The sequence below is a fragment of the Bufo gargarizans genome, chromosome 2 (genome assembly GCF_014858855.1).
Source record: "Bufo gargarizans isolate SCDJY-AF-19 chromosome 2, ASM1485885v1, whole genome shotgun sequence".
NCBI classification, from domain to species: Eukaryota; Metazoa; Chordata; class Amphibia; order Anura; family Bufonidae; genus Bufo; species Bufo gargarizans.
The window spans coordinates 346,241,065-346,266,233 of NC_058081.1; the positions used below are offsets into that span (position 1 = coordinate 346,241,065).

At 42.4% G+C, this 25,169-nt stretch overlaps 1 protein-coding gene across 1 annotated transcript in view; it reads right to left on the minus strand.

Moving 5' to 3' along the window:
- Positions 1 to 486: 486 nt before the first annotated feature.
- Positions 487 to 25,169, minus strand: part of GPRIN1 (G protein regulated inducer of neurite outgrowth 1) — a 73,218-nt gene continuing 48,535 nt past the window's right edge. The window contains exon 2 of the mRNA XM_044277399.1: positions 487 to 5,538. Coding sequence (XP_044133334.1) covers positions 2,944 to 5,487 — 2,544 coding nt within the window. The 5' untranslated portion in view covers positions 5,488 to 5,538 and the 3' untranslated portion in view covers positions 487 to 2,943. The remainder of the gene's footprint in view (positions 5,539 to 25,169) is intronic.

The window sequence follows — 25,169 nt, forward strand, 5'->3', positions numbered from 1 at the left end:
GTGCTCAATTGGCCTGCCAACTCTCCTGACCTGAACCCCATAGAGAATCTGTGGGATATTGGAAAGAGAAAGTTGAGAGACGCAAGACCCAACACTCTGGATGAGCTTAAGGCCGCTATTGAAGCATCCTGGGCCTCCATAACACCTCAGCAGTGCCACAGGCTGATTGCTTCCATGCCACGCCGCATTGAAGCAGTCATTTCTGCAAAAGGATTCCCGACCAAGTATTGAGTGCAGAACTGAACATAATTATTTGAAGGTTGACTTTTTTTTGTATTAAAAACACTTTTCTTTTATTGATCGGATGAAATATGCTAATTTTTTTAGATAGGAAATTTGGGTTTTCATGAGCTGTATGCCAAAATCATCAATATTAAAACAATAAAAGGCTTGAACTACTTCAGTTGGTGTGTAATGAATCTAAAATATATCAAAGTCTAATGTTTATCAGTACATTACAGAAAATAATGAACTTTATCACAATATGCTAATTTTTTTAGAAGGACCTGTATATGCACACATGCTTACAGACTGATTTTTAACTCTATTATCTCAGAAACAGCTGAATGTTTAAGACCAATGGCAAAAATATTTTTAGCCAAAATAAATAAAATGCAATCATAAAAAAATTTCCCCAAAGGCACCCATACTCTTTGAACTGGTACTCCAAGCTTTTATTAAAAAAAATCTGCAGCATTCTGACCTATGAAGCAACATGGTTTCCTTGGTTGTTACCCTTGTGTCACACCACCAATTCCACTGTGTCCGCTCTGCATATGGGACCACCGGGACAGGCTGCAGTCTCTTCTGCTCTGGTCCCGACCGAATGTGTCCCTAAATCCTAGTGATGAGCGGCAGGGGCAATATTCGAATATGCAATATATCACAAATATTTAGGCGAATATTCATCAAATATTTGTGATTTTGTGATATTCGTAAAATTCTTTCCGATTGCGCTATTATGCGCGCACAGGTACTAGCTAATAGCTACATAAGTGGTGAAAATGGTTGGCAGCAACTTTCGAGATGGTGAGGAAGAACTCCTGATCACGGTAAGTAATTGAACATTACAACACTGTTTTAGATTTAAATTCCATGCATGTCATAACAATAGCTTTATATGCAGATACAGTTTTTCAAAGTATTCATGATCGCGCATATCGCCACTATTGATTTGAATATTTTAGCGCAATACATACAACTTCACCTTTTAATCTGGTCTGACAACAGAATACTGACTGTTGAACTTAGTATTGTTGGGACATCACAGCACTATTTCTGTAGCATGTATGTATGGACAGCAGAGACATCTCTCTCACACGCACATTGCACATTTATTTTCCTGCCACACACTATAACCTATACTATCTAACACTAACTATCTGGATTATATACTTTAGCTAACTATCTCTATATCCCGAATATTCGTCATTACGAATATATAGCGCTATATTCTAAATATTTGTGAATTATCGAAGTGCCAGTATTCACAATATAAATTCGTATTACGAATATTTGCGCTCAATAGTACTAAATCCTCATAATCATCTGCATTTACAGTATGGAGCTGAATAGTAAGACTCAGCAACACATATGGTCGAGACCTGAGCAGAAGAACCTGCAACCAGTCCAGATGGTCACATCAGCCTAGTGGAGATGGCATGCAACGGAGGGTAAGCACTGAGGGAACCATCTTGTCTCCATAGGCCAGAAGGCTGCCAGAATTTTAGCTGACCATAAATAGTAGTATTTTTTGCATTATAATGGTAGACATGATAAATTTGTTTTAATTATGTAATTCAAAGTATATGTGAACTGTTTTCTGCGTGAAAATGGACATGTCTGCTCTGAATACAAGTTTCTTCCACAATATAGACAGCTATGGTTACGTGCAGAAGCTGATTTCCATGGCAACAAAGAGAAAAAGAGAGAGGAGAAAATATGAGCAAATATTCTAAATGGTGAATTTTAAAACCAGGGAATATGTCTGAAACAAGCGCCCATGTTACAGTTATCACATTATGATGCACTTAGTCAGAAGATCATTTACTAACATTGTAGGTTGGGTTGAAAGAAAAAAAACTCTAAGCTCAATAAATGCTAATAGTTTGCAGAATTGCAGCATTGTACTTGATCTGTGTATGATCTAAGTGTGACGCAAGTAGTTGAATATCAAGCTCATTTATCAAAACTGTCTAGAAGAAAAACTCCCCATGCAACCAATCAGAACTCGCCTTTCATTTCTTAAATTGCTCTGGAAGAATAAAACTTGCACTCTGGTCACTATGGGCAACATGTCCAGTGTTTCATTTAGACAGTCTTGATAAACGAAGCACTAGGCTTATAAATGTGTTAGATGATTGCTATTTCCATCAGCCAAGTATCTCTTGTATCCAAGCCACTTGGGTAATACGTAGCTGTTTCTTTAACACTTTCTGAGCCAGTCTTAACATTGAGGCATTTGAAAAAAGAAAATAAAAATCACCCGGTATCAGCCTCTCTAACCAGGCATTGTAGCAATAATCACCATAACCTTCACTGATCTTTGGCACCATGTGTGGTGCACTGTCTCCTCTGTCACCTCCTTCTCAAACCCATTGATCGCTAAAAGTTCTGCTATTAGGGACAGCAATGTGTTAAAGGTACTAGTGCAGAAGATGCGTTGTTAGAATGTAAAACACTTTACAATTCCCTTGTTCTGTCTGATCATCAGAAAGAGAATTTTATATTAGAATCCGAATGCACATTTATCTTTCCATTAAATCCAACCACTGGGCTCTTTACGACAAGAAGGCGTCACGTGGAGAATCCATATTTCCCCCTCTATTGATAGTTTCTGTCTATGCTCCTTTTAAACCAATCTTTTTTATTCACTTTCAAAATAAATCTTTACTTGCATCTTTTTCTTTTTCTAAGTGATTAAATGGCTTATCTCTTTTTGGTTCATTCTGCAGTTGCTCCAGCATGAGAGCAGCAACGGGATCTTCTCCGGAAAAAGGAGCGGAAGGTACCAGGTTGTCTTTTTTTGCTCTCATTCTTTACTACAGTACCTCGAACAGAACTACCTCTAACAGTATTTTGAGGTGTCATCACTTTCTGTCTCTCATGCTCCTCAATCTGTTTTTCCAGGTGCTTCTGTATAGCCATCCCCAAAACTTCAACTTCCATTGATGCTCCATACACTTCCCATGTCATTCCTTTCTCATCCCAGCTGACTTCTCGCACAGGTTCTGGGTGATCTGCTTTGGCTTCTTTTACTTTGACATCAGGATAGGAAGCCTGTGGTGTTTTCCCTTTTGGAGTCATTGGGTCAGTTGCAATAGATCTTGTTTCAACTGGAAAGGACACTTGCATCTCTGCATCCTTCATCTCAGGCTTTTCTTGAACATGTGAACATATTGCGGGGACTTGATTGGCATCCTCCGTTTGGAACACAAAGGAGCATGATCCTTGCAGTGGTACCATGGGACTGACAGCTATAGAAGCACACTGTACTATAGTATCAACTTGGATCCCTATATCATGATAAAGGGTTGTTGGTTCTGGTAACCGATTGGGAATGGCACTTATACTGCAGGAATCCAGCTTTTGTGTTTGGTCATGGTGCAAGGCAACTTGGTCCCCTTGGAAGGAAAAAGATGAAGATCCTGATGAAATTACAATGGGGCTCACAGCCACTGACACACATTCTACTTTATCAGCTTGTGTCCCAATATCTTGGTTAGGGGGTGTCAGCTCAATTGAACACGTCTTTGGCAGTGCATCTAAAGAGCTTGATGTGTTCTTTCTACCAGTTTGGAACGAAAAAGAAACCTCATCAGGGGGTATTATAGGGCTAACTGCCACAGACTTATATTCTACTCTTCTGCTAGTACTAGGTTCATCATCAGGAGGAGTGAGCTCAAAGGAGTATGTTTTGGGAAGGTTATCTGTAGTTTTAATAGTTATATCTTTGTTTGGCTCTGTGCCATTAGTATCTGCTATGAATGTAAAAGAGGATGAGCCACATGGAAGTACAATGGGACTGATGGCCACAGATACATACTGCGCTCGTGTGCCACCCTGTGTGCTCACATTATCTGGCACCTTTTCTCCGCCAATTTTATTCATTAGATCTGACTGGAAAATAAATGAAGATGACCCATCTGGTGGTATAATTGGACTTACTGCAACTGAAACACACTCGGCTCTGGTGTCTGCCTGAGTGCCTACATCATAATTCGGTGGTGTCAATTCAAAGGAATATGTTTTTGGGAGTAATTCTTTATTCTGGGCTTCTTGTTCTGCTGCTGTATTGCCAGAAACAGTTCTTAATGTATGAAATGTAAATGAAGAAGACCCTGCAGGTGGAATAATTGGACTCACTGCTACAGATTTATACTCTTTTTTGGTCTCAGACCCATCTTTGAGCTTCTCTTGTTCTCTAGTTTCTGAAGTTTGTTTTGAACAACAACCTTTTACATCTTCCTGACTGTTATCTTTTTGAAATTGAAATAATGATGTTTCCCCAGGGGGTATAATGGGACTGACAGCAATAGATCTATACTGTACTTTTGCCTCAGCTTCACCTTCAGCAGGAGTAAGTTCACAGGAATAGGTTTTTGGTAGCTCATCATTTTTGCCAGTATTATCTCGGCCAGAAGAATTTTTAGCAAATAGTGTTATACCAGTTTGAAAAGTAAAAGAAGAACTTCCATCCGGTGGAACAATAGGACTTATTGCAATAGACCTATAGTTTTTTTCTTCTATGTCACTGCTTGAATTTAAAGACAATAAGTTAGATGCATATGTTTTTGTACTCATTTCTCCATTGGTAACCTCCTTACATTCTGCCATTACTTCTGCCAGAATTTCTTTTCTTGCTTGATTACCAAGTCTGCTGGCAAGCTGTAGTGATTCAGATTTTCCATTCACATTTTCTTTCTCTGTGTCTGTTTCTCCTTGTAGGTTAGGGACTTCAGAAGCCACATCAGTGTTCATTACCATTGACAGGCTAACATCAGATACAGTTGGGACATGTAATATTTCTCCTTGACTATTCATTAGGTTTTCTGAGTTAATTAAGTCTTTTCTATCTGACACAGAAGTGATATTAGAACTTTTTTCAAGGGATTGCTTAGAGGGTGCCTCTGTTTGTGGGGAATCAGACTTACAGTTCAAGTCTCCTTGCTTTGATGAACTTTGATCTTCCCTGACTTCATGAAAAGAATATGCACCATCTGCGTCCACAGAAAAGTCCCTATGTATTTCTAAGATATCATCTCCATCTGTGTCGAAGCTAAAACTTCCTTCCATAAGTTCATGGTCTCCATGTACACTGACACAGAAGTTTCTCATACAAAGATCCTCCCTATCAAATCCTGAATTGCATGTGGGATCTTCAGCCTGCCATATTTTTGAGGAAATTGGAGAACGTAGAGAAAGGTTCTCACTGGTACCATCTGGTCTTGTCAGTTGCAATCGCTGAGGCTGTTTAGGGCTGCCCATGACTGGACCAAGTCTCTTCCATAATATTTCAAAATTCTTCCTCACAGTATTCTAAAACAAAGTGCAAAACATGAAAAAAAACATTAGTGTGGCCAAGAGATGGAACCATGAAGCCATCTACTAAATTGCTGTGTTTAAAGAGGCCCTGTGACATCTCCTGACATGTCTGTTAATACCAGTTCTGGAGCATCTATTATTATGACTCTATATTATGCCATTCCTGTTTTACTCCTGCTAGAAGTTTACAAATAAATTGCCAGCAGTATGCAGTAAAAGTATTGCAGGGTGTTACCAGTAACAGGTGTGTCTGACTCTGTCCAATCAGTGCTGGTGGTGTCAGACTGTACAAGGGTACAACCGCAACTGGTAACACTCATCTTTACCTTTATTGCAAGCTGCTGGCAATTCATTCATACCTTCTTTTAGAAATAACAGAGGTTCCAGAATTGTTATTACATGGGGAAATGCAATTAGTTACTAAAGGAAACATGCCTATTATTCACATTTTCTAAGAAGTATACCAACTGCAACAATGTTCAATTAGAAGTCTTATGCTTAAATATTTATTTTTATCCATTTTATATTTAAAGGGGTTGTCTAGTTAGGCTAGTTTCACACACACAGGGAACAGCCTGCCAGATATTTCTGCATTCCGACATTGCTGGAAGCTATCACATCGCTGTCCAGCCCCATTCACTAATGGGGGCCAGCAAAGATCCATCCACAACAGGAAGATCCTCGGCATGTTTGCCACATTGCGGGTGGATCTCCGCCAGTCCCTATTATAGTGAATGGGGCTGGTGGGTATCAGGTAGTGCCCGGCAGTGTCGAATCCAGACATCTCCAGTAGGCTGCTCCCTGCCAAACAGCTTGCTGGAGATGTCGACTGCTAGTGTGATACTAGCCTTAAAGGCTATGTACACCTTCGGAGGCAATTATTTTTTTAATTATTGCATTTTACTCATTTTGGGCTAAAAATAATTTTTTCAAATGTTCTTATTAAAAATATTGAGTTGTTCTGTCACACAGTCTTAACTGTTTTTCCAGCTGTATGCATCCTACTTTCACTTTGTGCCAGTCTTCTAATAAACCTTAACTTTACATTACTAAGAGGTCATAAACACTTATTTAAGGCATCCTTCTCCGACATGTCGTAGTTTTATTCCGGCAGCCTCTCGGCATGTTTGCCATGCTGCCACCGAAACTCCGGCCTGCCCACACTATAGTCAATGGGGTCGGTGTGGCCAACGGCAGCGCGGTTGCACTAGCGGCAGCACGGATCCGGCAGGCTGTTCATCCGCTGGAACAGCCTGCCGGAGAAGGCTGACGCTAGTGTGAAACTAGCCTAAGCCACATTCTTATCAGTAAGATAAGAACTGAGCTATAATGAGTGTTTATAATGTCAGAGATAAAGAGCTGTCAAATTAGCTAGCTGACAAGCAAAGAAAAAGTTCAGATCCCTCTATTAGAGCATCTCAGCGATGTACAGAAAAAAGGGTTCCATATTTGTAATAAAGACCAATTAAAAAAAAGATTTTTTTGCTAAAAATGCAATAACAAAACAAAATGCCCCCAAAGCTGTACATAGCATTTAGAAAAAATAATTCTTATATTTCTATTTCAGAAATATAAGAAAAAATAATTCTTATATTTCTATTTCACATTATGAATGGTATAAAAAATAAAGACCAATTCCCAGATTTTTTGTTCATCCAGTCTCTTAAAAACAGAATAAGGCCTCTTGCAAAAGTTTTTTTTTTCCGTCTGTTTTTTGCGTTCCGTATACGGACCGTATATAAAACCATTCATTTCAATGGATCCACAAAAAAAAAAAACGGAAGGTAGTCTGTACGGTATGTCTTTTGTTTCTGTATTTCCGTTTTTATGTTCTGTTCAAAGATAGAACATGTCCTATTATTGTCCGCATAACGGACAAGGATAGTACTGTTCTATCAGGGGCCAGCTGTTCCGTTCCTCAAAAAATGGAATGCACAGAGACGTCATCCATATTTTTTGCAAATCCGTTTTTTGCGGACCGCAAAATACTGAAAAAGCCATACGGTCATGTGCAAGAGGCCTAAAAGGCAATCAAAAGATGGATGTAAAGCTACAACTCCTTCTACAAAAACTCAACCTGCACACAATCTTACTGAACCAAAGACTAAGGCCTCTTGCACATGAATGTTGTGCATCCGTTCCGTGCATTGAGGACCACAATTTGCAGTCCCCAATGCACAGGCAAAGTCCGTGTGGTGGCTGGAATGAATCGAGACCCATTCAACTTGAACTGGTCCGTGATCCGTCCGCACTGCAAAAAAATTGAACAAGTTGTATTTTTTTGCGGTGCGGAGGCATGGACAGAAACAACACGAAAGCACTCCGTAGTGCTTCCGTGGGGTTCCGATCCGTGCTTCCATTGCCCATCTCCGTGATTGCTGACCCATTCAAGTAAATGGGTCCGCATCTGTGATGCGGAGTGCACATGGGCCAGTGCCCATGTATTGCGGACCCACCGTATGTGGGCCGCAATACGGCCACGGGCACGCAACGTTCGTGTTCAAGAGGCCTAAATGTAACGTCATTTATGCCACATGGTGAATTATGTGAAAATTAAACCACAAAAATTTGGAATTGCTGTTTTTTTCTCAGCAATTTCCTGAGGATAGGCCATCAATATAAAAGTACCTGAAAACTCTTTTAAGGATTCTATAATGACGGGATTTGTTCCACGGGACTAGTGTGTAGCAAATGTGATGGCAATGTTCAAAAAGGGGTTCAAAAGTGAGGCCGGACACTATAGGCCCATAAGTCTACCCCCTTTTATGGATAAAATATTTTAAGGTTTTCTAAGAGATGCTAGGCTGAAGTATCTCAGTGGAAATAACCTTACGATACAGCATCAGCAGGAGTTTATGAGGGAGTGCTCCATTTAAAACGAATCTGATCAGCTTCCATGTGGAAGTAAATTCCAAACTGGACCTGAGTAAGCCTGATTCACAGCTACATTTTTCAAAGGTGTTTGATACTCTACAACTAGAAATGAGCGAATTTCTCAAACATTCAATACGGCTGGTTCGCCAAATATTTTGAAACAATTTAGTTCAATCCAAACTTATTTGAGGTGAATCGAGTAAAAAAATGGCTATTTCCTGACTGCAGAGAGCCTTTATAGTGGTGTAGAACATTGTGCCTCGCAGTAACACGCAAAGCGAGTCTGTTGTGGTGGTGAAATAATACTGTGAGTCAGTACAACATGCAGATGACAGGTGTCGCTCTTAGAATCACTGCACACTTCACTTATTTGGGCGGTTACGGGGCCAAAACTGACCAAATAACTCAAGTATGAACTCAGCCTTACAGGTAAATGTTAGCGCCAAGAAGTAGCGCACTCCTTTTACACCATCATCAGCTGATTTCACCTAGATGGCTACAGAACCTGTTCTAGTAAACGCTTATACAAGTAGAGCCCCCCGGCAGGGTGGAGAGGGTGTCAGCAGTACGTTTGTGTTGATGTCACTGATTATTTTGCCCTTCCTCTGATCCGTCAGAATAATAACCCCCAAAAAAAGGATACTGTCTGTTGAGCATCCGCCTTCACTCGGTCAGCATTTGGTCAGTAATACTTCAGTATTTGTAATGCCCAAAAACAGGAGTGGATCCAAAACAGAGATGACACGTGAATGGAATATTTGCATGTCTTCTGTGTTTTGTACCCACTCCTGCTTTTGGCTACCAAATCGTAAGCCAAATCGTAAGAGCTGCTACACAGACAGGATACGTTGTGCGTCTCATTTTTCATTGCTTCTGACAGATCAAAAGAAGGGTCAAATAAATGACGAATCAGCCAGGCCGAAAGGCAAAATTGTCGCCCAGTCATGAAGTGGGGAGGGTGGGAACAGCATGAGGAGTCCACAGAGTGGCCTTATGACGTAATGGTGAGGTGGAAACAGCACGAAGAGATCACAGAGTGGCCCAATGACAGAGTCTGGAGGTGGCAGCAGCAGCATCAGGAGGCACAGAGTGGCACAATGACAGTGTGGAGGTGGCAGAGCAGCATCAGGAGACCACAGAGTGGCAAGGTGACATAGTGTGGAGGTGACAGCAGCATCAGGAGACCACAGAGTGGCAAGGTGACATAGTGAGGAGGTGGCAGCAGCATCAAGAGACCACAGAGTGACCCGGTGAGAGTGGGGGGGGGGGTGGCAATACGAGTACCAGCTGAAGATGGTGGGTGAAAGAAGGAGCACTTGGCATCAGATGTGTGGCATCAGGTGGGTGGCAGCATCAGAATAGTAGCTGAGGCAAATAGCCAGAAGAAAACGGTGTGGCGCCATGGATGATCTAGTCTTAAGTATCAGGCATTGGTGGGTGGAAATCCTGGCTGATCCACGCAAGCAAGACATAGAAATATTTCCTTGTAATAAACCCTGTTAATAGCTGTATCAAACAGCACTTGCACCCCAACAACAAGAACAGTTTGCTGAAATTACAGAGCTGTATATTGGCAATTTGGATCCCCAGTCAGTGCAGCAAGGTGTAGTAGGATTGTTTCTATTACCGAGGCTGTAACCTCCTCTACTGAACCCTGTTCTACATAAATGCTGTGGAATGATTTCTCCCTATCCTCTCCCTACACCTTGGATAACCTTTCCCTGAACTTGTAAATATTATTTTTTTTTTTCAAAATAAAGTCTTTACTAGCACTGTCCCTAGCGCCTGCTGACATCTCTCCCCGTACTAAGTACACTGGGAAATGGCAGAATCCAAGATGGCTGAGGCTAGTTATAGGGCTGTGACATCACAGGGCTGGCTGGCTGCTGCTTGGCTGCATGCATGGCATTATGGGTGATCCCATGTTCCCAAAGTTCCTTGCTCTATGTCCTCACACATGCAGCAGCCGTTTTAGGAAAAAATGCGATTCGTTACCACGAAGCGTGAGGAAATTTGGATTCGGTGCGAATCTAATTTTTCCTGAAATTCGGATCAAATTCCACTTTTTCAACTTCGATTCGCTCATCTCTACCTGCATCCAAAGGTTGTGCAGTAACCCAGCAGATCACTGCTAAAGATTGTATGCAAAAAGGTAAATTTAATTGAATGTTAAAAGCTGTTATCTCTCTATGCACTATGTATTACAAATAGTTGTGTATGGACATAAAACAGTTAACACTGGAAGTCTTAGTTAGGTTGCCATGGTCCGGCCTCCTCTGGTTAGTTAGAGAGTCATAGTAGAGCAAAGAAACAAGACCAACATGTGTGAGCTCCTGCAAGGGAAGCCTCATCCAGAAAACACCATTCCTGATTCTATACAGCTGCCAAAGAACAACTTAACTGATAGACTACCTCTGAGGAAAAGAGAATAGACGGGTTTAGAACCATCAAGGCTGTGCATGGGATTCAGACAGTAAAGTACCACACATTTAGCCTGGGAACTGCTGAAAGTACTTGAGAATAGAATTGCCAACCTGTGAGTGTTTGGAAAGATTGCTAAGTAATCATTGCTACTCCCTATATACAACTATTGGTGGAATCCTATTCTGTAATATACCCCAGAACTGTTCTTTTTTTCTGCTGTATGAACTACTCCCATTATCTGTTAAGTAAAGGTCACGGTAACCAGTGGGGTGCCACAGGGTTCGGTTTTGGGCCCTCTTCTTTTTAATATGTTTATTAATGGGATTGTTCGGGACTCAAATATTGATGACCAATCTACCGAAGAGGTCATCAATATCTGATTGCTAGGGGTCTAACTCTCACTCCCCTTCTGATCATATCTTGGAAGGGACCACAGTGCTGTGCCTTTTCCTAGGCTTGTGACCTCCCATCCATTGGTCACATTGCCTTTTCCGCAGCCCCTTCAACCCTCACTGATCTGACATTGATGACCTATCCATATGGACCAATTGACACCATAGGGTTTTTGTTCAGTGTTGTACTGGGGTTCTGTCACGGCTGAGGATGGGGAAAACCCTCAGCCGTGCGATGACAGAGGATGGTAGTCACGACTTGGCCAGAACCACAGAATTAGGGAGCAGGTCACCTCCTATTGCTTCCCTAATCTGACCCTAACTCCTAGCGACATGAGCCAACCTTGAAGGTAGGAAGGCTCATGCTCTGGAACCTTGGGTCCCTACTAGCCCTCCGCAGGTCCCTAAGCTAGGAGCTGGGTAGACTACCTGTTCCTCCTGGACATGGAGAAATAGGAGTCTAAAGATGGCCAAACTATAAAGACAGGAGAAACATAAACAGTCATATGGCAATGGCAGGTAAGTGCAACTAGTACTAACACTTACCTGCCACAGACACAGAGCCTGGGACCGAAGTATCAGTGCTGCTGTTCACAAACACAAACGACAGAGCACACACACCACACAGGACACCAGGAAACCATACGCTGTAAAGAATAGACATGAGACACAAACACATCCTCATAACATCGTGTATAAACAATACATAACAATTTGTTTATGACCACAAGGGTGGCCCCCACTGGCAGATGGAATTACCAGGAGGGTGTCTCCAGCCAAGCATGGCTGAAGAACCCCTCAGCTTCTGATCTCCAAAGAGGCTTTATAGCCCAAAGTGGCCACACCCACACAGACACACACAGGAGAGGAAATTAACCCTTCCAACACTAACCAGGGAGTGAAACCACTTAAAGAGGAAGTATCCAAAAGAAGATCACACTGCAGCTGTTATCGCAGGCAACGACATGGGTGGCAACCATGTCCTAGGAGTCAGCCAGAAGGCTGAGACACTGCCACCACATGTACACCAAACTAAACGTTGCCACGGGCAGCCACAGTGAAGGGAAGAGTCACAGTGCACACCAAACATAAACTTTGTGCACACCAGACATACAAAGTGCATAACATACACACACACCTAACTGAGAGGTTGCTAGGTGCAACCGCATGAACATTGCCGCAAGCTGCCTAGCACCAGCTCAGGCTGCTCTACTGCGACAATACAAAATTACTTGTTGCCCGCGGCAACCACAAGTGAGGCAGCACACTAGCGGCCCTCACCTGTGGTTGAACACCCAATAACAAACCGCAGGCAACAGCTTGCGGTTCAGGAGTCACGACCATGACCATGGCCATGACAGGTTCATTGGGTCCACCAGAAGAAGTTATTCTGGGGGCCCAACTCCTTTATTATCAATACAGTCTAATAGGTTTTGATTCAAAGAAATAGACTCTAGTGGAAAGTGATTGGCTCCAAAGGCGGCTCCAAATGTATTTTTTTTTTCTAATTTTTTTTTAGGCCCACTATGGTATCAGAACCTGGGCCCACTAGAGGATCCTCTGGTAGTATGGTGGGCCAGTCTGACACTGTTTTTTGCCTTCCTCTGGATCCACATGCTAAGATTATAGGTTAGACTTGAAGCCTTTTTTTATCATTACCAACTATGTATGTTACTGTGTATTGTTACTACATGACAGAGTAAATAAAGAGCGAATATGTGACTATTTTATATGTGTATCTTGATTCTGTCTGGTCTCTTGGCATCACAATTTCCACATCCAAACTATCGGGGCACATCTGAAACCATTTCAATTTATAAAAACCCTTTTAAATAATTCATATAAGTGTGGGAGTGTGGGAATAGAATGGATTTGATTATGAAAAGGGTAGGCTATTTTATGGCGTGTTTTTTTGTCAAGTACAATAGCTATTGTAGGCATGAGATTTCTATTAGGTTGTACAGTGATTGAAAACCAGCTCTGTAGTCTGACAGCGGAAAGGTACAACCTTGTTGCAATGATTATGAGTAACAAGCACATGTTACCATAGACAATGGAGCGTAGACCGCTATTTACAGAGAGAGTCATTCTAACTTTTCATTCTAACAAGCAGAATCTAATTTGTTGTTCAGTAGCCAAGAGAAAATAAAGCAGAATGGAAATTAACATGAGAAAAAATCCTCCTCCACAAAAGTAATTCCAGTCTCAAGGCTGTTTCTATAGGAACAATTTCACAGAGCTGAGCTGAGCTCTGATGTTCACTAAACTGTTAAGTGCTGAGGTCTGTGATCACATATTACCATCATGTTACTCTTCATATTCGAGCCTCAACCCACCTTACATCTTGTGTTAGAGGGCTTGTTATGACAACCCCTTTAGAAATGCCCTACCAGGCAGAGCAGAAAGCCACTACAAAGATAAGCTCTTTGCCTAGAAAACCCGGTACATACAATGGCAAACCATTGAATCCATTGGATGCTGTTCAGACCCCTGCCAATCTGATAATGATGACCAAAGTCTATGTGAAAGGGGGTGACTGTAAATGGTTTGTTGTTAAAATGTAATATAATGTTATGTAATGCCATGTAGTACTCCCAGAATAGTTTTGTATGGTAGTGAGGGAGTCGGATAACTCTGACAGAGCCCTTTGCACAAGATTGCTAGGTGGTGGCTAGCTCCACTCCTAGCGCTAGAGTAGTCTAGGAAAGTCTGAGGAGGGAGTAGAGAGAAGAAGGGGGCAAAGTCCATGTGCTCCCTCTCCTTGAGCCTCAGTATTTAGAGACTAACAGATCTCTGTTTTATTTCTGCAGCATCTACAGCAAGAGAGAAAAGAGAGAGTGGAGAAAATTTGGAAATCTGCATGGCTGCGCAACAAGAATTAGTCAGTAAGGTAACAGCAGTTAAGGGCAATACAGACTTTACTACCATGGAGGGATTACATTTAACACCCTACACACTTAAGGAAGGACCCGGATCAGTCATATCATTAAGCCTGTATGCTGCCAAGCACATTACAGGCAGAATTGCAAATGTACAGTCGCCCGCTAAAGATTCTACTAAGAGAGGCTTTAGAAAGACAAAGAGCTAAGAGGGCCATAATTCCCATCCTTTCCTGAATCCATACACTGCTATCTGGGAGAGAGTTTCATTGTGTACAATTGGAAATATGCTTTGCTATAGTTCTATAGTTGGATGTACTGTCCTAATACTGGTAGCTTGTACTACGGTATAAAGAGACATATATTCTTCTAACTCTGGCCTGGTTTCCTGACTCCTACACCATATGCTGGCCATTGCATTCTACACTCCCTGCCTTGCACCCATTCAGACACCTAACATCAAGGACACCCCAGCTACCATCAGGCAGGATCCCCAGAATCAGGGTGTGCACTGAGAGAAGAAAGGGTGCCCTCCCTTTCACTGCACTGCCCTAAGGAGCAACAATGTGAAACAGTGTGAAAAGATTAGGCAGTCAATATGAGAGCGGTTATCACCAATCTAAAAACTATTGATCCTTGTACAATCTAACCTCTTACAGCAAGCGGAGCGCTCTAGATCAGCTGACACACAACGGCCGAACAGATCAATACATCACAAACACATGGGACGCCACGTGGGACACTGAATGAACTGAGACACAACTCAGCGACCGCAGCGATACATTTCCATTTCAGATGCTGACTTCTGCTGCTACATAGGATTGTTAACATAACAGGGTATTTGTGTTACATTAACTATCAGTATTAACCAAAAAACTGCATCAATCAACGCTCCTTTATAGCGCTCAAAGACTAATTACAACAGCATCCTGTCTATATAAAAAGGATACTAATCAACTTTGATGCAATACTGATGTACAGATGTCAGCCTAAGTGAAAAGGACACAAGGGGATTCTTATATGAATAACTGGACATTTATCACTTGAAACTATCGTATTATAATACCAGCTGTTCAATCATATGAAATAATATGATCTGCAGAGTGTTATACACTAAATATTGTTCAGACTGTCAGACACACTTGATTTATCCCAAAAAACTGATGATTTTTATTTTTTTTTCAATTAGGCTACATCATATACTTATTTACCTCTAGATAATACCAAGCACATTATGCAGCTGCAAATCATGGGTTTTCAATAGTGACATACACATTGTGATTGTTTTATTTTATATTATAAATTTATTAATATTGTGGATATATTTAAAAAAAAAATCTTTATCATTTTTTCTTTATTTAATTTTTAATTTTTGTATTTTTATTTTTTGGGTTGTGATTTTAATATACATATGTATTGAATAAATATTTTATGCAACACCAGATACTTGAGTGCCTTCGAACCATTTGTTATTCAGTGTAAGGACAGCCACTGTGATTGATTTGATAGCCAGAGCCACTACCACTCCCACTGCAGGTCGCTGCATCCACCCTTGTTATTAAAAGTTATGTTAAGTGAGGCCTAATTGTTGGGATCCCCACTGATCGAAAGAAGAAGGGTCCTGTACCCCAATTAGAAAATGTGCCCTGCAGTCACCCCTACTGCTGGCCCTTCTGACTCAGGTACCTAGGGTTCTGGTCTCTCCCCTGAGCCGGGCCACTCTGCTAGGGTTATATCTGTCTACCGGGTATCGGTAACTTTCGTATCCAGCCATAGTGCCGGGAAACCAGGGAAGTCTCTCCCAATTAATAACTTATACGGTAATTTTGTGGCGAAGGCCACCTCATGCGCCTACCTGCTGGCCACCGTTGACAAAGAGACCAGGGTGGTGGGATAGTCCTTTACGTCCCCATGAATGCAGACAATGCTGACTTTTCGGCCAGTATACTCGTTGGGCCGCCCCAAGGCAGCTCATCCCAGGGACACCAGGCTCCCTGAATCCAGCAGTGCCACCGCCAGAGTGTCCCCCACTTCCACCTGGCACAGGTGACTATTGTCTACAGTCTCAGAGGTACCTGTGGCGCACATCTTTCTGGCATACAATGAGTGGCGGTAGCCATTGTTGGTTTCCATAGGTTCACCCCGATGGGGACAGTTGGCTCTTAAGTGTTCGGGTTCGGGCTCGTGACACCGCCAGCAGACCACCGGGGCTGGGTCTGCAGGACGTACGTCCCGTGTGGGTTTGGTTGGCACGAGCTGCCGAATTTGGAGTAGAGATTTCCGGAGTTTGACTGGCCCCCTCCCAAAAGAACCCCCCTGTAGATTTCTGGTGGCCTCGTAGCGCTCCACCAGGTCGACCATCTCCAAGGCATTATCCAGAGACACCTGGCCGATCCAGTGCTGGAGAGGGTATGGCAAAGCCCTCCAAAACACATCCGCCAACAGCCGATCCAACATAGCAATGGGAGTCAATATGTCAGGCTGCAGCCATTTTTGCAATCAGTGCAGCATAATATTGTGGTCTGGCGGGTTCAGCCGGGTTAAATTTCCTCTGATGCACCCGCTGGGCCCGGACCAATATATTCACCCCGAGTCTCGCCAGGGTCACACCTTTTACTGACGGGTAGTCGGCCGCTTGATCATCGAGGAGATCAAAAAATACTTCCTGGGGACCAGACGCCAGGAACGGAGCGACAACCTCAGCCCACTGGTCTCGGGGAAACTTTTCCCTCACAGCCACCTTTTCGAAGACCGCCAGATAGGTCTCGACGTCATCTGAGGGGGTCATGTTAGGAATCGCCGCGCGGACAGCTTTGCGCGCATCGTGGACGTTCTGGGAGGCTACTGCCTCTTGCAATGCCATTACATGTCATAATAGCAGCTGGTTAGTTTCTTGTTGCTGCCTGTTAGCCTCCCACTGCTGCAAATAAGCCTCCATGCGGGTTTTCACAACCGCCTCCATTTTGTCAGAGGACATGGGTCGTAACCTTGCCGGCTTAATGTATGACATGCACTTGTGCAGAGGAAAAACAAAAAAAAATTGGCCTTCAGGCCTGCCTCACTGCGTTTGCCCGCATCCGACACCAATTGTGGGGATTTGCTCTGGTAGTCAATTTAGCGGACACAGTACAGAGGCAAAAACTAAGTCTTTGACTTAAACAGTGCAGTGTTTATTCACACATAAACAAAAATGACAGTTTGTCATCTTGGTGTTCATTCACACCATGGCAAGTCCACAGAACAAAAAGCATTCACATTGTCAGCGGTTTTGCCAGTAGCAGTCCCCAACAGGCTTTAGGGCCTGCTTCCCAGCAATGCGGCTCTCAGCCCTTTAGTACGGCACACATCATGCAGATCTCAAACCACATAGACTTCACAGATCCACTGTAAAATGGAGGATAATCCACACCCAGCTGAGACTGCTGGCTGGGTTTTATATCCCTAACCAAAACCCGGCCTGGAACGTGGGGAACAGCCACCCACCCTGCACTTTGGCTGCTCCCAGTAAGAGCCGGCCCGGATTGGCTTTACAACCACACTAAATAACCAATAGTGTCAGTCAGCACTAGCTGCCGCTGACACTTAAAATTACCTGCTTTTACCTCACCGAGGCCAGGAACATCGGTGACACATATCTTCCATCAATGACGGCCCTTTGTGCTTTCCTACAGTATGTTCAACCATATTTCATTCAAATGAGACACACGGGACCCCTGTTTTTATGATCGGTAGGGCTTGCAAATGTCACACCCCTACCTAACAGCTGTCCTCTAGCTAGGGGTTAAGGAATAACTTGTTGTTACTACAATACCATGTTAACAACAAGGCTTTAAGCTGCAACACTATGCTCAATTCTAATGTTCAAGATACAGTACAATGATATGCCCAAGCTATCATAAGTAACATGATAAGTAGATAATTTTTACCATCTTTATTTATTCAAGGCAAAACAAAAGTGTACATCTTAAAACCTTAAACTAAGACTGGCCATACACATAAGATAGCTTATTCAGCTGACAACTACCACTCCTGATTGCTGTTATACAAACATCTTCTTGTCTTGGCTTGGCAAGCTTGTGTTCAAAATTGGGAGAGGGAACGGAAACTGCCAGGCACCTCTGGCAGTGGCTTTTCTCAATGAAAACAAAATGATTGGGCAGTTGATATCCAACATGCCCAATGCTCCCATTAAGGAAAGCTGGGAGGCCCCCATAGTTACATAGTTAATATTGTGACATAGGTCCATCAAGGACATAGGTCCATCAAGTTCAACCAACCACATTAGATAGTTGGCTGGTCCTTTCAAAAATGGTGAGTTCAGACAACATACATTTAAATATGTATGGCTATCTTAACCCCTTCAGGACCTTGGACGAGTATACTTGTCCTGGAGCAGCGGTACTTAGCGCACCAGGACGAGTATACTCGTCCTGGCATTAAACTGTCACCATGTCTGCAGACATGGTGACAGCACTGAGTGCCGGCTGTTACACACAGCCAGGCACCCAGGGTCAATGCCGAGGGGGTTCCTGTGACCCCCCCATATCGGCAATCGATGCAGACCGCAGGTCAATTCAGACCTGCGGTTTGCAGCGCTTTATGCAGTTTCTGATCCCTGCGGTCCCTGCACCCCTGAATGCATTTATGTCGGCGGGGTGCAGGGGGGCGGTTTATTATGCAGCTGCAAATCATGGGTTTTCAATAGTGACATACACATTGTGATTGTTTTATTTTATATTATTAATTTATTAATATTGTGGATATATAAAAAAAAAATCTTTATCATTTTTTCTTTATTTAATTTTTTATTTTTGTATTTTTATTTTTTGGGTTGTGATTTTAATATACATATGTATTGAATAAATATTTTATGCATTCATATATTACGAGCTTCCTTGCAACACCAGATACTTGAGTGCCTTTAAACCAGGGGGGGCGGTTTGTGGGCGGTGCGGGCAGTTGCGGGAGGCGGGCGGTGCGGCAGGCGGGATCGCGATCCCCCGCCTGCCTCCCGCTGAATATTCATTGGTGGTCAGTGGTACCAGAGTGTCAGTACATTGCTGACACTGTGGTATAAACGGCTGACATTGCTGCGATGTCAGCCGTTTAGCCGTTTCACCCTTTCCATACCGCGGTCGTATGGAAAGGGTTAAGTCAGGGAGCTCCCGCAGCCCCCAGATGGATGGGGGGACAGAGGGAGGGAGCTCCCTTCCTTCCCCTTCCCCGTCTGCTCAGTTGTGGCAGACGGGGAAGGTTCCCATGGCACAGGACGCCTTCTCAGGCATCCTGCTGTCCATGGTGCTGAACAGATCTATGCTAAAAGCATAGATCTGTTCAGTGTAAGTTAAATACAGTACAGTACAATATATATTGTACTGTACTGTATTATACAGACATCAGACCCACTGGATCTTCAAGAACCAAGTGGGTCTGGGTCCAAAAAAAAGATAATAAAAACACATTTATCACTGAATAAAAAAATAAATAAAAAAATACACTACACATATTAGGTATCGCCGCGTCCGTAACGACCTGATCTATAAAACGCCATGATCTATCAGGAAATTGAAATTTTGCCCACCTTACTGCCAAAAAAAGGTAATAAAAGTGATCAAAAGAGTTGCATGTACGCCAAAATAGTACCAATCAAACCGTCACCTCATCCCGCAAACAATGAGCCCCTACATGAGACAATGGCCCAAAAAATAAAAAAACTATGGGGACACTATAACATGATATTATTGTGTAAAACTTACATAAATAAATAAAAAGTATACATATTAGGTATCACCGCGTCCGTATCGACCAGCTCTATAATAATATCACATGAGCTAACCCCTCAGATGAACACCGTAAAAAATAAAAATAAAAACTGTGCTAAATAAAAAAAATTGTCACCTTATATCACAAAAAGTGTAATAGCAAGCGATCAAAAAGTCATATGCACCCCAAAATAGCGCCAATCAAACCGTCATCTCATCCCGCAAAAATCATACCCTACCCAAGATAATCGCCCAAAAACTGAAAAAACTATGGCTCTTAGACTATGGAAACACTAAAACATGATTTTTTTTGTTTCAAAAATGAAATCATTGTGTAAAACTTACATAAATAAAAAAAGTATACATATTAGGTATCGCCACGTCAGTGACAACCTGCTCTATAAAAATACCACATGATCTATCCTGTCAGATGAATGTTGTAAATAACAAAAAAAAACGGCAAAAAAGCTATCTCTTGTTACCTTGCCTCACAAAAAGTGTAATATAGAGCAACCAAAAATCATATGTACCCTAAACTAGTACCAACAAAACTTCCACCCTATCCCGTAGTTTCTAAAATGTGGTCACTTTTTTGGAGTTTCTACTCTAGGGATGCATCAGAGGGCTTCAAATGGGACATTGTGTCCCAAAAAAACTGTCTAGCAAAATCTGCCTTTCCAAAACCGTATGGCATTCCTTTCCTTCTGTGTCCTACAGTGTGCCCGTACAGTGGTTTACGACCACATATGGGGTGTTTCTGTAAACTACAGAATCAGGGCCATAAATAATGAGTTTTGTTTGGCTGTTAACCCTTGCTTTGTAACTGGAAAAAAAAATTGTAAAATGGAAAATTTGCCCAAAAATTGCTAATTCTGAAATGTCATCTCTCTTTGCCAATAACTCTTGTGGAACACCTAAAGGGTTAACGACGTTTGTAAAATCAGTTTTGAATACCTTGAGGGGTGTAGTTTCTTAGATGGAGTCACTTTTATGGAGTTTCTACTCTAGAGGTGCATCAGGGGGGCTTCAAATGGGACATGGTGTTCCAAAAAAACTGTCTAGCAAAATCTGCCTTTCAAAAACGTGTGGCATTCCTTTCCTTCTGCGCCCTGCCGTGTGCCCGTACAGTGGTTTATGACCACATATGGGGTGTTTCTGTAAACTACAGAATCAGAGCCATAAATATTGAGTCTTGTTTGGCTGTTAACCCTTGCTTTGTAACTGGGAAAAAAAATGGAAAATATGCCAAAAAAGTGAAATTTTGAAATTGTATCTGTATTTTCCATTAATTCTTGTGGAACACCTAAAGGGTTAACAAAGTTTGTAAAATCAGTTTTGAATACCTTGAGGGGTCTAGTTTCCAGAATGGTGTCATTTTTGGGTGGTTTCTATTATATAAGCCTCACAAAGTGACTTCAGATATGAACTGGTCCCTAAAAATTGAGTTTTGGAAAAGTTCAGAACAATATCAAGATTTGCTTCCAAACTTCTAAGCCTTGTAACATCCCCAAAATATAAAATATCATTCCCAAAATGATGCAAACATGAAGTAGACATATGGGGAATGTAAAGTAATAAATATGTTTGGAGGTATTACTATGTATTATAGAAGTAGAGAAATAGAAACTTGGAAATTTGCAATTTTTAACAAATATTTGTTAAATTTGGTATTTTTTTATAAATAAAAATTTATTTTTTTAACTTCATTTTACCAGTGTCATGAAGTACAATATGTGCCGAAAAAACAGTCTCAGAATGGCCTGGATAAGTTAAAGCATTTTAAAGTTATCACCACATAAAGTGACACTGGTCAGATTTGCAAAAAAATTGCCTGGTCCTGAAGGTGAAAATGAGGCGGGTCCTTAAGGTGTTAAGGGAATAAAACATAAATTTATTTCTTATAAACTTTATCCTCAAAGAACCAACTTCATCCTCTCCTTATCTCCATATAGGTAACCTTTTTAAATACTAGTGTTTTTTTAGCATTTTATATTCATGAAGAAATGTCAGTGGTAGATAATGACTTACTGTAATATACTGTATGTGGCAATCAGTCTGTATGCCAGATATCAGGTTCTAAAGATGGGAAGGACAATATCTACATTAGAGATAAGCAAATTTCCGATTATGAAATTCGTTTGCAATTCATTTACTGGTAAAAGGTGAATTGCGTTATGAATTCTGTTACCACTGACCATAACGCAATTCTATGACTGAATGCATAACAGAATGCTTTTAGAGGCATTTCGTTATTCATTCCGTCATAATAGAAGTCTATGGGCTGCAAAACAGGTCTGTCCTATTTCCGTTATGCAGGAGAGGACTCCCCCGAATAACGGAAACGGAGCGGATCCGTTTTGCAGCCCACAGACTTCTATTATGACCGAATAAATAACGGAATGACTCTAAAGGAATTCTGTCATAGAATTGCGTTATGGTCTTTGGTAACGGAATCCATAACGCAATTCAACTTTTACCAGTAAAGAAAAGCGTGAATTAATTTCAAAATATGAAATTTGCTCATCTCTATTCTGCATAGCCCATAATGACCAGCCTGATAGAGATAGAGATCTTATGTACTTTATTTCATAAACATGTAACTTCTGACCAATATGACCAGCAGCGTCTTGTCCACGCTTGTGGGGACTGTGAATTCACAGACATTTATGACTTTAAGAATATGAAATCTCTAATAAATACAGTAATAAAGAATTCTCTCAGTATCTTGCTAGTATTAAGTGATGTTACATTGATAATAACATACTACTCCATTTACATTCTTCAATATTTACTATAATTTTCTCCTACTTCCAGGAGAAAAGGGGTAATAAAACTGTTATACTCTACAGTATATGCAAAAACTGCAATTTACTTAAAGGGGTTCTGCAGTTTGTTTAAACTGATAATCTATCCTCTGGATAGATCATCAGCATCTGATCAGCAGGGGACCGACACCCGGGACCCCAGCCGATCAGCTGTTTGAGTAGGCAGCGGCGCTGGCAGTAGCACCGCGGCCTTCTCGCTGTTAACCGCAGGCCCAGTGACGTCACGACTAGTATCAACTGGCCTTAGCGGAGTTAAGCTCCGTTCACTTGAGTGGAGCTTAGCCGCGCCAAGGCAAGTTGATACTAGTCGTGAAGTCACTGGGCCTGCGGTAAACAGTGAGAAGGCCGTGGCGCTCCTGGTGCGCCGCTGCCTTCTCAAACAGCTGATCGGCTGTGTCAATCTTAATTTTCACTACACAACTCTGTAAATGTCGTTTGGTGGTCTGCACCCAAATTCAGAAGAAAAGTGAAAGTGGAGAGCACTGGCTCGCAGACGATTCTTGGGGAAGTGTATAAGATTGAGGAAGTGGTGTTTTCAATGAGGGAGGTCGGAGTCCCCACAGTGGCTAACTCTGCTCCAGCGCTCACCAGGAACGTTGCTAGGTTAAAACATTTGGGGCCTGGGCCCCTGATGTTTTGTCCCAGGCCCTGAATGTCCTGCCTGCCAGCTAGATACAACTGGAAGTTCTCAGGACGGCAATACAATTGAATCTAATGCACTGGAAGAGCTGAAGGGCCTGTGTTGACATCACAGTAAAACAGGCAGTGGATGAGAAGGACCTGCCATGATGTCACCATCATGTGACTCTGCAGGGGAAAGAAGCTGTGGTGAGGTCTGCTACATGAGGAGAGGGAAGTGAAGGGAGAGGCAGAGCTATGCTGGGAGTTGTGGTTATTTAACTGGGAATGTATGTTAGGGCTAAAGAGAGGGATGTTATTTACATGGAGGTGGCTGGGGAGGGGGTCATGTTATTTACATGGGACTATATGTAGGAGGGGGCTGGGGGAGGGAGTGATGTTATTTACATGGGACCATATATTGATAGCGGCTCTGGGAGGGGGTGATGTAATTTACATGGGACTGAATGTTGGAGGGGGCTAGGGAAGGGTGATGTTATTTACATGGGACTGTATGTTGAAGGCAGCTGTGGGAGGGGATTATGTTATTTACATGGGACTGTATGTTGAAGGCGGCTGTGGGAGGGGATTATGTTATTTACATAGGACTGTATGTCAGAGGGGACTGGGGAGACAATGATGTTATTTACATGGGACTGAATGTTACAGGGGTCTGAGGGAGGCAGTGGTATTATTTACATGGGACTGAATGTTGAGAGAATGATGTTTACATGGGATTGCATGTTGGAGGCGGCTAGGGAGGGGGTGATATTATTTATTTGGGACTGTATTTTGTAGGGGGCAGTAGATAGAGAGGGATGTTATTTACATGGGACTGTATATTGGAGGGGGCTGGAGAGATGGTGCTATGGTATTTACATGGGACTCTATGGTGGAGCGAGGGAAATATTGTTATTTACATGGGACTATATATTGGAGAGGCTGAAGGGAGGGGAGTAATGTTATTTACATGGGACTGTATTTTGGAGGGGGCAGAAGAGATGGTGTGACGTTATCTACATGGGACTGTATGGTGGAGGGAGGAATATAACTACAGGGGGCACTGCGAGGGGCATTATAAATACTGGGGACACTTCAGGGTGAGCATTATAACAGTAGGGGCAGTATAAATACTGGGGGCACTGTAGGGGTATTATAAATCCAGGACACATGATAGTCGTTCTTATTACTACTGGGGGCTCTATAGGAGGGACTTATAGATCTCACTTATATCTACTAAGAGCACTATGGGGGCCTTATTATTACTGAGGGGTCTGTAGATAGCTTTATTACCACTGGGGGAATAATAGGGGGCCTTATTTCTACTGGGGGCTCTGTGAGGGTATTCTTAATACTGGAGGGCTCTACTACTAATGTGGGGAACACCTGGGGAGAGTTATCATGGTTGGGGGCACTGTAGGGGCAGTATTACTAATGGGGGCATTCTTGGGGAACATTATCACTGTTAGAGGCACTGTAGGGGGCAGTATTACTAATGAGGGCATTCTAAAGGGAAATTACTATTGGTGGATCTTTGAGGAGCACTTTTACTATGGGGGCTCTCATTTTTCTTCAGGATAGTATTTGGGGGTATTGGGGAGCACAGCGAGCAGCAGGATAGCACTGTGGGTTGGGGAATGATAATAGGAATATGAGAAATGTAAGATGTTTGTGTGTCACACTCTACAGAGACGAGGCAAACAAGTTGTATGGACCAAATGGAGAGGATGATGAGAGGTCACCTGGGAGGCACTGGATGTGACAGGTATGTGCTGCTGTATGGCAACTTGGCAAGTACAGCAAAATGTGGTGTGTGGGGGGCGACTAGCCATTGGATCTTTTGAGACCAGC